The sequence below is a fragment of the Hyperolius riggenbachi genome, chromosome 7 (genome assembly GCF_040937935.1).
Source record: "Hyperolius riggenbachi isolate aHypRig1 chromosome 7, aHypRig1.pri, whole genome shotgun sequence".
Taxonomy (NCBI): Eukaryota; Metazoa; Chordata; class Amphibia; order Anura; family Hyperoliidae; genus Hyperolius; species Hyperolius riggenbachi.
The window spans coordinates 163,805,140-163,817,822 of record NC_090652.1 but is presented as its reverse complement, the minus strand read 5'-3'; the positions used below and the strand labels follow the sequence as shown (position 1 = coordinate 163,817,822).

At 45.9% G+C, this 12,683-nt stretch overlaps 1 protein-coding gene across 2 annotated transcripts in view; it reads left to right on the top strand.

Annotated features, from left to right (window-relative positions):
* The window catches only part of VPS16 (VPS16 core subunit of CORVET and HOPS complexes), a 165,995-nt gene extending 163,572 nt beyond the window's left edge, over positions 1-2,423 (top strand). For both annotated transcript variants that reach the window (XM_068244836.1, XM_068244837.1), the window contains one exon: positions 941-2,423. In XM_068244836.1, coding sequence (XP_068100937.1) covers positions 941-1,085 — 145 coding nt within the window. In that variant the 3' untranslated portion in view covers positions 1,086-2,423. The remainder of the gene's footprint in view (positions 1-940) is intronic.
* Positions 2,424-12,683: the final 10,260 nt, after the last annotated feature.

Genomic DNA, 12,683 nt, shown 5'->3' with positions numbered 1-12,683 from the left:
ATTTATGTAAACATTCTCTGGCTGTGCAGGACTTCAGCTGATGAGTCCTGGGGTGAAACACAGATCAGAAATCACTGGGAGCTGCATTCACAACTGAATTACAACAGTTATGAATAAAATGCACCAGCAACTTTAAAAATAAATTAACTGAACCTTGCAAAGTTATAATGCCAAAATGAATAATAATACTTGTGCACAAATGCAAATGTGATAATTGTATGTGTCATAAAAAGTAGGAAAACACATTTTTGTTGAAAATGTTGTCAGAGATTTAAACCGCTTTAATTATTCTTATGATGAATTGAATCAGAGTTGTTGTCTGACATCAACCATTTAGGCTACTTTCACACTTGTTGCACCACATCGTGTCACTGTAAGCTCATTAGCTGCTCCCTTTGTCGCAGTGGCCATTGGTCTCAATGAAACTGGCCACACCACCCACTGTGCAATGCCATGTGGCGGAAGTAGATTGCATTGCAATGCAGTGCATTGCTAAGCAGTATTGTGCAGTCTATGGCACAACAACAATCTATTTAGATAGTGGCAGTGCAGCACGCATGCGCCGATTGGACAAAAATCAGTGATATAGTTCCTTTCTTGTACATCACTGTTTAGGGGCAGAGCTATGCATATTACTCTGTCGGTGCACTCTGCCACAGGGCAATGTGAAAGGGGAAATGGTGCAGTGCGATTGTCCTGTCCTGAGCTCTCATGCCGCAGGACAATCGCACTACACCATGTGTAAAACTAGCCTCAAATCTGCAGTAAAACTATTTAAGATTTTCAAACTTTGATTTTAATACTCAGTTATGTACTTGATTATTTAATTATGCATGATTTACCAAAGCCAGCCTTCCACATTAAATGGTTATATTGCACATTCCTTCATCTGCTATAGCTATAGTCATAACTTTAGTAAAAATATTTTTTCTTTTAACAGAGAATTAGATCACGCTGCTGAAACTGCCATTGAGCACAAAAATGAAAATGAAATGAACTTGGTTTTGTCAAAATGTAATTCAGTTACTGATACTTCTACAGTGGAGAAGATTGAACGTGCCAAAGCTCAGCTGCTCAAAAAATAATTCATCTTCCAGTCTTATTCAGTGCTGCATTTATATTATACTGTATGCTTATTTAAATTATTTAACATCGTTACAAAAGCAACATGTCCAAATAGTTGTTAGATTACTTTCACAATGTTTCTGTGTTATTTCCAAATATGTAAATACAATCCTTTGTAGATTTTTTTCTACTTTCCTTTTCTTCTTTTGTTACTTGAGATGTAATTAAGACCTGCTAATCAAGTTGTGATCACAAGAGGCTTTATGTGTGAAATGTAATTTGCATGCCCAGACTCACTCCATCTCTCTGAACACTGAAATACAAGGTGTAAGGGGATGGTTTTCAGTATAAAACCTCTGGCTGAATTGGGATTTTTCAGCTTTTTTTTGGGATGTCTGCAAATCGTTTTCAAGCCAAGAGCAAAGCCTTTAAAGGATACCTCAACCGGAAAAAAAATTATAGCTGCAGTGTGTTGGGGGTTAAAATTACATACCTCTCGTCCTCCTGCCCCCTCCGTCTGCCGCCGTTAGTCTAATATTCCTCCCGGTGTCTGGCGACTCGCCTGAACCCCCCCCACCTGTGTGCGCAGTATGTCCTCCCTTGTTCACTTCTGGCCGGCGCATAGCGATCGGCTCAGAAGCACGCTGATTCCTCTGCCTCCCCTGGGCTGCGTGTGCGCTCCATTACACCAAGCGTCACATGATTAGCCATATTTATTTCATTTTAAACAATACCAGTTGCCTGGTACTCCTGCTGATCTCTTTGGCTACAGTAATATGTAATTCACGCACCTGAAACAAGCACGCAGCTAATCCAGTCAGACTTCAGTCAGAAACATCTGATCTCCATGCTTGTCCAGGGTCTTTGGCTAAAAGTATTAGAGCCAGATGATCAGCAGGATAGCCAGGTAATTTGCATTGTTTAAAAGTAAATACATGTATCAGACTACGCATCTCTTTAAGTTCAGGTGTCCTTTAATCCGCTGAAACAGCCTTATCAGTCTGCCAACAGACTGTACACACACACTACTGTCGCTGGAATGCCCGCCCGGCGGGAGGGTCTGACAGACCCATCGTTCATTGCCGTAGTGCGTGTGTAAGGTTGCAAATATACATGAGCACAAGCCACAATGTAAATATTGTTTTAGTTTAACCACTTCAGGATCCCAGGTTTTTCCTCTTAAAAACCAAAACAACTTTCACATCTCAGCGCTCCTCCCATTCATTCAGCGATAACTTTATTGTTACTTATCACACTGAAATGATCTATATATTGTTTTTGTTCACCACAAATTATGCTTTCTTTGGGTGGTAGTTTTTGCTCTGAATTATTTTGTTTTATTTTATAGCAAAAAAAGAAATATCAGGAGCACCGCTACAGTGAAAAAGATAGCTCTTTTATTTGTGCAATAAAATCACATAGCAAAGATAGAGCTGGAGGCTGGTTGCCTCCAGCTCTATCCTTGCTATGTGATTTTATTGCACAAATAAAAGAGCTATCTTTTTCACTGTAGCGGTGCTGCTGCTATTTCTTTTTTTGCTGTTTTTGAACTTGATGACCAACAAGTTCTGATCAGCTATAGCACGCTTGTCTCCATTGAGAGTGCTGGGTCAAACTACTTGTTTGCATTTTATTTTATATTCATTGTAAAGGGAATAAAAAAGAAAAAAAATTATTATTTCTCAGTTTTCAGCCATTAAAGTTTTAAAATAAAATGTGCTTTGGTACATAAAACCCACACATCTTATTTGCCCATTTGTCCGGTTTATTACAACGTTTAAATTGTGTCCCTAGTACAATGTATGGTGATATTATATTTTAACTGGAAATGAAGGTGCATTTTTCCATTTAGGGATTTTTAATACTTTTTCACTTATTACAAGAACTTTTTTTGAAAAAATATACTCATGACATCCATATTACAAAAGTCCCTAAGGTAACTATTTATGTAAAAAAAAATTAAATGATGTAATTTTTTTTTTTAACAAGTGTTTTATTTCTGTAACTGTGGGGCAGGGATGGAAGGGGTTAAAAGTAATAATAAAAAAAATAATAATAATAATAAACTTGCTATGGAAAACAGTATAGTGGCATAAATAGGTGTATTTTACTTTTTGGCCACAAGATGGTGCTATTGAGACCGTGTTTCTATTAATAGAACACAGCCAAACACCGAAGTGTCGGGTCTGAGAGCTTATGCGACCTTAACAAGCTCTCCGAAGACATGGAACGGTGATAGGGATTGAGAAACAAAAGATTGTCACATCCTGATCACAGATGGAGGGGGCTGCGACGGTAGATCGGTGGAAACCAGCGCGGGGATCGTGAACTCGACGGTAAGGCAGCAGTACGCATATCTACGCCCCTGATCCGCACGTGAAGTTTAAAGGGGCGTGGATATGCGTACCAAGGATCCTAAAGTGGTTAAATCTCAAATTCTTTTCATATCAGTAATCCAGTTATTGTCATTGTCTTGTGGCCATCAATAAAGGGCAATAAAATGTATTGTGTAAACTAATGCTGATTTTGACTGAGCCTTTTTTAATGTGTCTTCAAATATTTGTGTGTGTGTGTGTGTGTATGTGTGTGTGTGTGTGTGTGTATGTGTATGTATGTGTGTATTTTCTATACAGTAAGGCCTGGTGCACACCAAAAACCGCTAGCAGATCCGCAAAATGCTAGCAGATTTTGAAACGCTTTTCTTATTTTTCTGCAGCGTTTCGCGGTTTTGTGTAGCGGTTTTGGTGTAGTAGATTTCATGTATTGTTACAGTAAAGCTGTTACTGAACAGCTACTGTAACAAAAAACGCCTGGCAAACCGCTCTGAAGTGCCGTTTTTCAGAGCGGTTTGCGGTTTTCCTATACCTAACATTGAGGCAGAAACGCATCCGCAATCCAAAATCTGCAGCAGCCCGGGAGTATGCGTTTCTGCAAAACGCCTCCCGCTCTGGTGTGCACCAGCCCATTGAAATACATTACCCTAGCGGATCCGCACCCGCAAGCAGATCGCAAACCGCAGCGGAAACGCTCCGGTGTGCACTAGGCCTTACTTTTTATGCAGTTTTCCATGTAAAGTGCATTTAAAACTATTTTTCCATTAACCCTCCAGGACAGGTATACATCGAGATTTGGCCCCTCCCAGGAAACAGGAAACATCCACAAGCCTCTCTATAAATAAAAAACTTTGTCAGGTATCCGGCAGTATGTATGTTTCCTGTTCCAGGGACAGGTCTCTCTATACCTGCGCTGCATGTCCTGGAGAGCCTGGGGGGCTAGGGACTGTTGGTGCTGCGGGGACAGGTGAGGATCATGAGGCAATGTTATCTGCTGTCAGCCGCTTACCTCTCTCTATAGCCGCTGTGGAGGGTCATGGCTGTGGTAGCTTCTTGCTTGGCAGGCGCCGCCGGCTGGAAGGACGAGGGCACGCTGCAGGGAAGGCGGAGGCCGAGCGGGCGCAGCGTGCCAGTATCCATGATGGCGGACGGGACACTTCCATTTCCGCTTATGTCGTCACTTCCGCCCGTCGGATTGAAGAATGCGCAGCATTCCCCGCGTCTGGGCACTTGTGCAGGACGCAAGATGGAGCACAACCAGTGCCTGGGACGAGCGGGGGCCTGTAGGCTGCTCAGGAGGTCCCAGGGCACATGAGCCTAAGCCGGATACTAAGGTATCGCGTTTTTCACATGTAAAACAGTTGTTTGTGTGAAGGCTGTTCTAAGGTGGCTCACTGGACTGGCTGTGTTATGGGGAATTTTTTGGTTGGTGAATAGCTTCTTGTGGGAAGTTGCCTCACACTGTGGTGGATTGTGGTTACTCTGGCTGCATGGCAGTTAACCTTTTTGGGACCGGCCACCTACCCCCCCTTAAGGACCAGGCATTTTGCGCGGGAAGGGGGTGCGCGCGTTTGGGGGGGTCAGGCGGCCGGATCCCGTGTGTGGCTGGCTAGAGTGGTGTCCCCCATGGTGGCCTGTGCCTCCCCCTTCTGCCCGCAGCCTTCACTTACCTTCCAGGCTCCAGCGATGAGCCGCACGGGACCCTCTTCTCCGGCCGGCATCTCCGTTCTGTCTGACGAGCAGTTCCGGGTCGCGGCTTGATGACGTCATCAAGCCGGGACCCGGCGCTGACGTCAGATGAAGCGGAGATGCCGGCCAGAGCGGAGGGGGGCGCCGATCGTCGCTGGAACGGCAGGGAGGTGAGTGGATCCTCTTCTTTCCCCCCCTGCCGCCGCAGCTGTCAAACAGATCACTACGATCCGACGGCGATCGTAGTGATCGTGTGATCAGCAGCCATACGCGATGGCTGCTGATCACTCGGGGGAGATGTCGGCTGTCATATGACAGCTTAATCTCCCCCTCCGGGTGCGCACGATCGCGTCGGGAGCGGAAATTGCGGGCCGGCGTAGATCCTACGCCGCATCAGGCTAGAACAGCCACAAGTGCGGCGTAGGATCTCATTCACATGGTCCCGAAAAGGTTAAACAATATCTGTATTATGTTTATTTTATTACAGAGTACAGCAGCTTCATCCTCTGCTCCATCTGCTACTGCTATTGAAGCATTGGATACTGCTAGGCCTAAAAAAAAAAAAAAAAAACGCTTTCCCTCTTGTAATGGGAAGCTACCAGTACCTTGGAATAAGTTATGTCAGCAGTGTGCAACTTGTGTTTTGAATGAAGAGTCTGCTGTGGCTTATAAAGATTTCCTTAAAATGGTTCGCAAGGAAATGACAGAGTCAATGAAAGTGTTTAGAGAATCCATGTCGGCTCAATCTGTTGTTAATCCTTCACCTATTGTTATTGCACAAGTGCTGTCTGGTTCTGTTTTTTTCAGCTGCTACGGTGCCACAGCCAATTGTACAACAACCAGTAGTCATTGCTCAAATCACCTACTGTTATGCCTAACTATCCTATAGATCAAACAGCAGTACCTGCTGACAGGAGCTGCTGGTGGACCTATGGAAGAATCCTCACCATCTGCAACAGGGCATAAGAAAGCATCTGCTAAAACAAATCGTCCTGTCTTGTCAGATTCTGAACCAGAGGAATACTCTGATGATATCTCTTGAGTGTGACTCTGATGAGGACTTGTCTGAAAAGGATCAGAATAAAATGTCTAAATTTAGATTTTCTGCTAACGAGACAGAGTAATTGTTAACCACTTGCCGACCGCGCACTCATAACGCGCGTCGGCAAGGTGGCAGCTGCAGGACCAGCGACGCAGACTTGCGTCGCCAGCTGCAGCCTAATTAACGAGCGATCGCGCGGCTGTAGCCGCGCGATCGCTACGTCATACTATTCGGCCCCCATGTGACTTCAGCCCGCCGGCCAATCAGCAGCGCCGGCGGGCTGTAAAATTTCAAAACCACCAATAGAACGCGTATAATACAGTTTGTTTAGGTAACAAACTGTATTATACTGCCTGCCTCCCGCTGGTGGTCACACTTAGCGATCGACCACCAGCGAGGAGAGCAGGCATAGTATCAGCACACACACACACACACATTAGGAGCCCCACAGACCCCCCGATCACCCGCAGCACCCATCAGACACCCCCCTGTACCCCCCTGCAGCACGCAGATCAGACCTAACCAACCCCCATATCACCCATCAATCAATCCCTGTCACCACCTGTCACTCCTATTGATCAGATCAGACCCCTAACTACCCCTTAGGGTTATCTGATCACCCCCCACCCCTTCAGATCTCCCCCCCGACCCCCCCCCCCCCCTGTATACTGAACCTATCTATCTTCCCTGCATCTGTCTATCTCCCCAGTGATCAGCTGCCAATCACCTATCAGTCACCTGTCAATCATCCCTTGTCACCACCTGTCACTGCCCCCCATTAGATCAGACCCCCAACTGCCCCTTAGGGGCTTCTGATCACCCACCCACCCTTTCAGATCCCTCCGAGACACCCCCCCTGATCACATCAGCAGTCCATTGTTTACATCTGTTTTTCCCTGTAAACACCCACTTATCACCTACCCATCAATAACCCATCTATCACCCCCTGTCACCACCTGTCACTCCTATCCATCAGATTAGACCCCCAACTACCCCTTAGGGGTATCTGATCACCCCCCCCCCCACCCCCTTCCGATCCTCCCCACACCGTCCTAGTTCATTGATTGCGTATATTCTCCCCCCTGCCATTGTGTATCTTATCTCCTGTCTGTAAGGCTTGATTGTGCTTTGTTTGGCTACAATTGTCTCAACTGCACTGTGATTGGCATCGATTGTCGTGTGATTGGCTTCGATTGTCACGTAATTGGGCTTCGATTGTCGCGTGATTGGCTTCAATTGCCCGTAATTGGTTTTGATTGTGCCAATTGCCCACTGATTGGCTGTTTTGCCCTGTGATTAGCATCGATTGTCGTGTGATTGGCTTCAATTGTCACGTAATTGGTTTTTGATTGTCACGTTATTGGATTCAATTGGTCCGTGATTGGCTTTGATTGCGCCGATTGCTGTAATTGTGTTGTAATTGTCTCGTGATTGTTTTTGATTATTTGTGATTGCTCTCTGATCCCCCCCCCCCCCCCCCCCCCCTCACCATCACTATCACTATCCTAGTAATCTAAAAACTTTTTTAGTATCACTAGTGGTAACAAACAGTTAGGCCAGTTAGCTAAGCAAAAGGGTTGTTAGTGTCATTTAGTGCTCAGCCCACTGCACCACAGTCACTAATTAGCGTCATCACTGTCGCTAATCAGCATTGGTACTATATAGTATCTGTGAGGGCTCGTTTCCACTAGTGCGGTGCGAATCCATGGGATTCCACCGCTGGCGAAATCGCATGCGGATGCGATTCCGCGTGCGGTTTTTGCCGCGAATTCGCATGCGATTTCGCATAGGCAGGGTCTATGCGAATTTAACCATGTCACTGCCTGACTCAATTTGTATTACTTTTCATGCAAAAAACGCACGTGCGTTTTCCCTATTAAATACATGGGCTGCGATTCGCCTGCATTCCTCACGCAGGCGAATTCTGCAGGCCCTACCGTGCAGAAAAATCCTGCACAGAAAAACGCACGAAAACAATGACAAGTGGAAACAGTCCCATCCACTTTCATTGCCTATGCGAATTCGCATGCAGGCCACGCATGCGAATTCGCCCTAGTGGAAACGGGCCCTAAGTGATTATTAGTGATCACAGTCAGATCTATATTAGGGTCTCTAGGATCCACAAAAAAACGCAGTGTTTGCCCGATCAGACCTGATCGTTCGCCTGCACTGCGTTCAGCCCGCCCCACCGCAGTGACAGAAATTTCTTTTTTCTGATCACTGCAAAAAACACTGTACACAAGCTGTGGCACTGTAAACATCAGTTTTGATTTTTTTAATCTAAACTCAGTGACCACAGCTTTCTACCTCTCAAGTACTCCCTTTCGCTAGGTAGGTGCTCTTTTCCTGGGTAGTCTCCGAGGAATACCTCCTAAATTTAGCAGGCCACCATGGCAAAAAAGAGGTTTTCCAATGAAGACATCTACAGGTACATGGACCAGTCGGATGAGGATGATTGGGTCGACTTATTCGACGAATCTTCGGGTTCAGAGTACGATCCTGTAGACAGCAGTGGCTCTCAGACCGATAGTTCCGATGACGAGGTTGAGGTCCCGGCTAGAGCCAGGCGTACCACACCCCATGTCACTGGACTGCAGGTGGCGGAAGATCAGTCTCAAGGGCAGCAGAGTGGCGCTGATCTGATTTTTCTTGGTGAGGCATGCACCAGCAGCGCAGCATCTCCTGGGCCTATCAACACCAGTACTTCCGCAGAAGACCCTGATGAAGTGGCGGACACCATCCTGGAAGTAGAAACTGGTTCGGTGGTACGTGAATTAAGATCCGATCCGCAGCCACCAAGTAGACGGGCCCGTACTCCCATTGGTTTTCCAGAGGTGCTGGCAAACCCTGATTGGCATTCCCCTGATCCCGCCGCACCCATACTGCCCCCTTTCACCGCCCAGTCTGGAGTCCAGGTGGAGACAGTTGAACTAGGATCGGCCCTAGACTTTTTTGAACTGTTCCTCACCCAGGATCTCCTTGACTTAATTGTGGCTGAGACCAACCTATATGCCACACAATTTATAACCGCCCATCCGAAAAGCTGCCACGCCCAGCCTTTTCGGTGGAAACCACTCCAAGTTTCCGAACTTAAAATTTTTTTGGGCCTTCTCCTCAACATGGGTATTACTAAAAAAAATGTATTGCGCTCTTATTGGTCTACACGCCAAATACATAACATGCCCGTGTTCTCTGCTGCCATGTCCAGGACGCGATTTGAGATCATCCTGCGCTTCCTGCATTTCAATGACAACGACACCTGTCATGAAAGAGACCACCCAGCTTATGACCGGCTCCACAAAATTCGGCCCCTCATAGACCACCTGTCATCCACATTTGCAGATGCTTATACCCCTGAACAGAACATCTGTGTAGATGAGTCCCTCGTACATTTTACCGGGCGCCTTGGCATCAAACAGTACATCCCAAGCAAGCGCGCCCGGTATGGGGTGAAACTGTATAAGCTCTGTGATAGGGCCACAGGCTATACATCTCGTTTTAGGGTCTATGAGTGAAAAGACTCAAAATTGGAGCCGGTCGGATGTCCTGACTACCTGGGGAGCAGTGGAAAGATTGTGTGGGACTTGGTGTCACCCTTGTTCCAGAAGGGGTACCATCTTTATGTGGACAACTTTTACACAAGTGTGGCCCTCTTTCAGCACTTAAAGTTAGAAGGAATCCGATGCTGTGGCACCGTGCGGCCTAGTCGCCGGGGCTTCCCCCAACAGCTCGTTAACACCAGACTTCAACGGGGGGAGAGGGCCGCCTTGTGTACCGATGACTTGCTCTCGGTGAAATGGAAGGACAAGAGGGACGTTTACCTTCTGTCTACCATTCACACAGACACGACAGTACAAATTACACGGTCAACAGAGGTCATTGAAAAGCCCCTCGCCGTCCACAGCTATAATGCCAACATGGGAGGGGTGGACTTCAATGACCAGATGTTAGGGCCCTATTTAATTTCCCGGAAAACCAGACGCTGGTATAAGAAAGTGTCTGTGTATTTAATTCAATTGGCGATGTACAACAGCTTTGTTCTCTACAGTAAGGCTGGGAGAACTGGATCTTTCCTTCAATTCCAGGAAGACATTGTTTTTCAAATAACCCTCCAGGACAGGTGCTTACATATGAGATTAGGCCCCGCCCCCAACAGGAAACACAAAGAACTAGCTCTCTATAAGTTCCACCTCTAACCTCTACCTGCCAGTTCTTTGTGTTTCCTGTTCCGGGGAACACCTAGCTCTCTGGCTAGGAGAGGTGGTCAGCAGCCAGGCAGTGCTGAGGCCATTAGGAACTAGTAAAGGGTAGCCTGGTCCAGGTGGAATGATGAGGTTTACCTTATCCACCGGGTGGTGGATTCTCCTGGGATGGCCGGCAGGTGCAGTGGTGACCAGGGGAGCGGCAGCGGAGGCAGCTAAGGCGGAGGCCATACACCCAACGGAGGAAGCTGGCGCCATGCGGAGGCGGAATGGTGGCTTCTGGAGTGTGCGGGAGTGTGGCAGCGTGTCCAGGCGGAAGCGAGGGCAGTAACGCTGGCTATGCGAAACTTCCGCCCTTACGGTGACGTATTTCCGGTTCCGGGTTGGGTGCCTGCTTAGAGGCCGCGGCGTCCATCCCCACATGCGTTTGTGTGTAGGAGGAGATGGACGCAAAGCAGAAGACAGCAGATCAGGTAAGTGGAGGCTACGTCGGAGGACATTCGCCCGTCTGATCTGCAAGGTCTGATGTTAGTAGCCGCTGTCTGATTGAGGTCTGCTAAGGGGGGAAAGTTAATGTTTACCTATCCCGCAGTCTGATCTCAGAGGTCTGATATTGTATTAAACAGATGCTTAGATGGTTAATATAGGATATAGTATATGCTAAATTTACATCGGCATTATTTATGGTCCCAACATAAAAATTTATATGTGATTAAGGTGGATATTAGGTGATTACTATTCAGTTTAAATCATCCTAATGCATATGGTGTTTTTGTTAAACCAATTAAAAGCATCTAAGTTATATCAGGTGATTATGGGATGTTGGCAATTACTGATATATTTGTATATTGGATATGCACAGGGAATGGCTGTCAGTGCAATTGTCCTGATGCAAATTAGACTTTGTTTAGGCTATTATACGAATTGAATTAGGATCCAGGCCGCTCATATTATTCAATCATGTTGATATAGAGTAAGGTGGCTGTTTAACATATTGATGGGGTTATTTTGTATGTTTCCCTTAGGATGCTATGGAGTCTGATAGCTCTGAAAGGCCCAGGAGTTGCATTCTCTGTAATAAACCCTTACAACTGCACTGGCCAAAAGCATCCTGTCAGAAATGTATTTCAAGTATCATTAATGAAGATAATACAGCCTCTTGTAAAGACTTTATGTTTACAATGCGCCAAGAAATGGTTGAGACCTTTAAGGCATTTAGAGAAAGTCTACCTACCACCTCTGCACAAGGGCGGCAGCCTGAGCAGGTAGTTAAACCTAAAAAAGCCACAAGTAAATCCCCTAGAATTATTTATTCATCAGAAGAAGAGCAAGAGAGTCACCACGAAACGGGTGAACCATACTCTGTGTCTTCTGAGGAATTGTCTGAACATGAGGAGACTGAAGATGCAAATAAGGCATCAAAGTTTAAATTTGCCTCAGAAGAGACAGAAGAGCTGCTTAAGGCAATTTATTCAACGCTAGATATACCACAGAAAAAGACGTCAGAAAAATCCTTGCATGACAAATTGTATATGGGAATGGAACCATCAGAGCAACTTTGTTTTCCTTTGCATAATTCTATGAAGAATTTAATTACATTACAATGGAAAGATCCTGAGAAAAGATTATTTATTTCAAAGGGATTTAAGAGACGTTTTCCGTTTGCGGAAGAGGATGCGAAGTTATGGGAGTCATGTCCCAAGCTTGACGCAGCTTTTAGCCAAGTCGAGAAAGATAATGAGTTAGCTTTCGAGGATTTTGGTAGACTTAAGGATCCAGGGGATAAGAGAATTGAATTTTCACTTAAAAAGGCTTGGTCAGCTTGTGCGACCAACTTCAAACCAGCCGCAGCAACGACCTGTGTATCCCGCACTATGTCTGTATGGTTGGAAAGGATTAAAAGATTGGTTGACGAAGATGCACCTAAGAAAGATATTCTTGAAGCCATTGAGGTGGTTGAGGGTGGTAATGATTATGTGATTGATGCAGCCTCAGAATCACTAAGAGTAACAGCAAGATCCACGGCACTAATAAATAATGCACGTAGGAATCTATGGTTAAAAACTTGGGATGGGAGTCAGACATCAAAAGCCAGGGCATGTAGTCTTCCCTTCTCAGGAGATTTATTATTTGGTCCACAGCTCCAGGAGGTATTAGAGCGTACAGCCAGCAAAAAGACAACCTTTCCTAAAAAGAGAAAGTTTGAGCCAAAAAAGAAGCCGTTTTTTCGTAAAAGACAGGCACAGGGTAAGGAACAGCAGAGGCGTAAGCCTTGGGCAGGCAATAGAGGTTTTACCAAAAGAAATCCGTTGTTCAGATCAACGGAAAATAAGGACAGACCATGACGCCAAC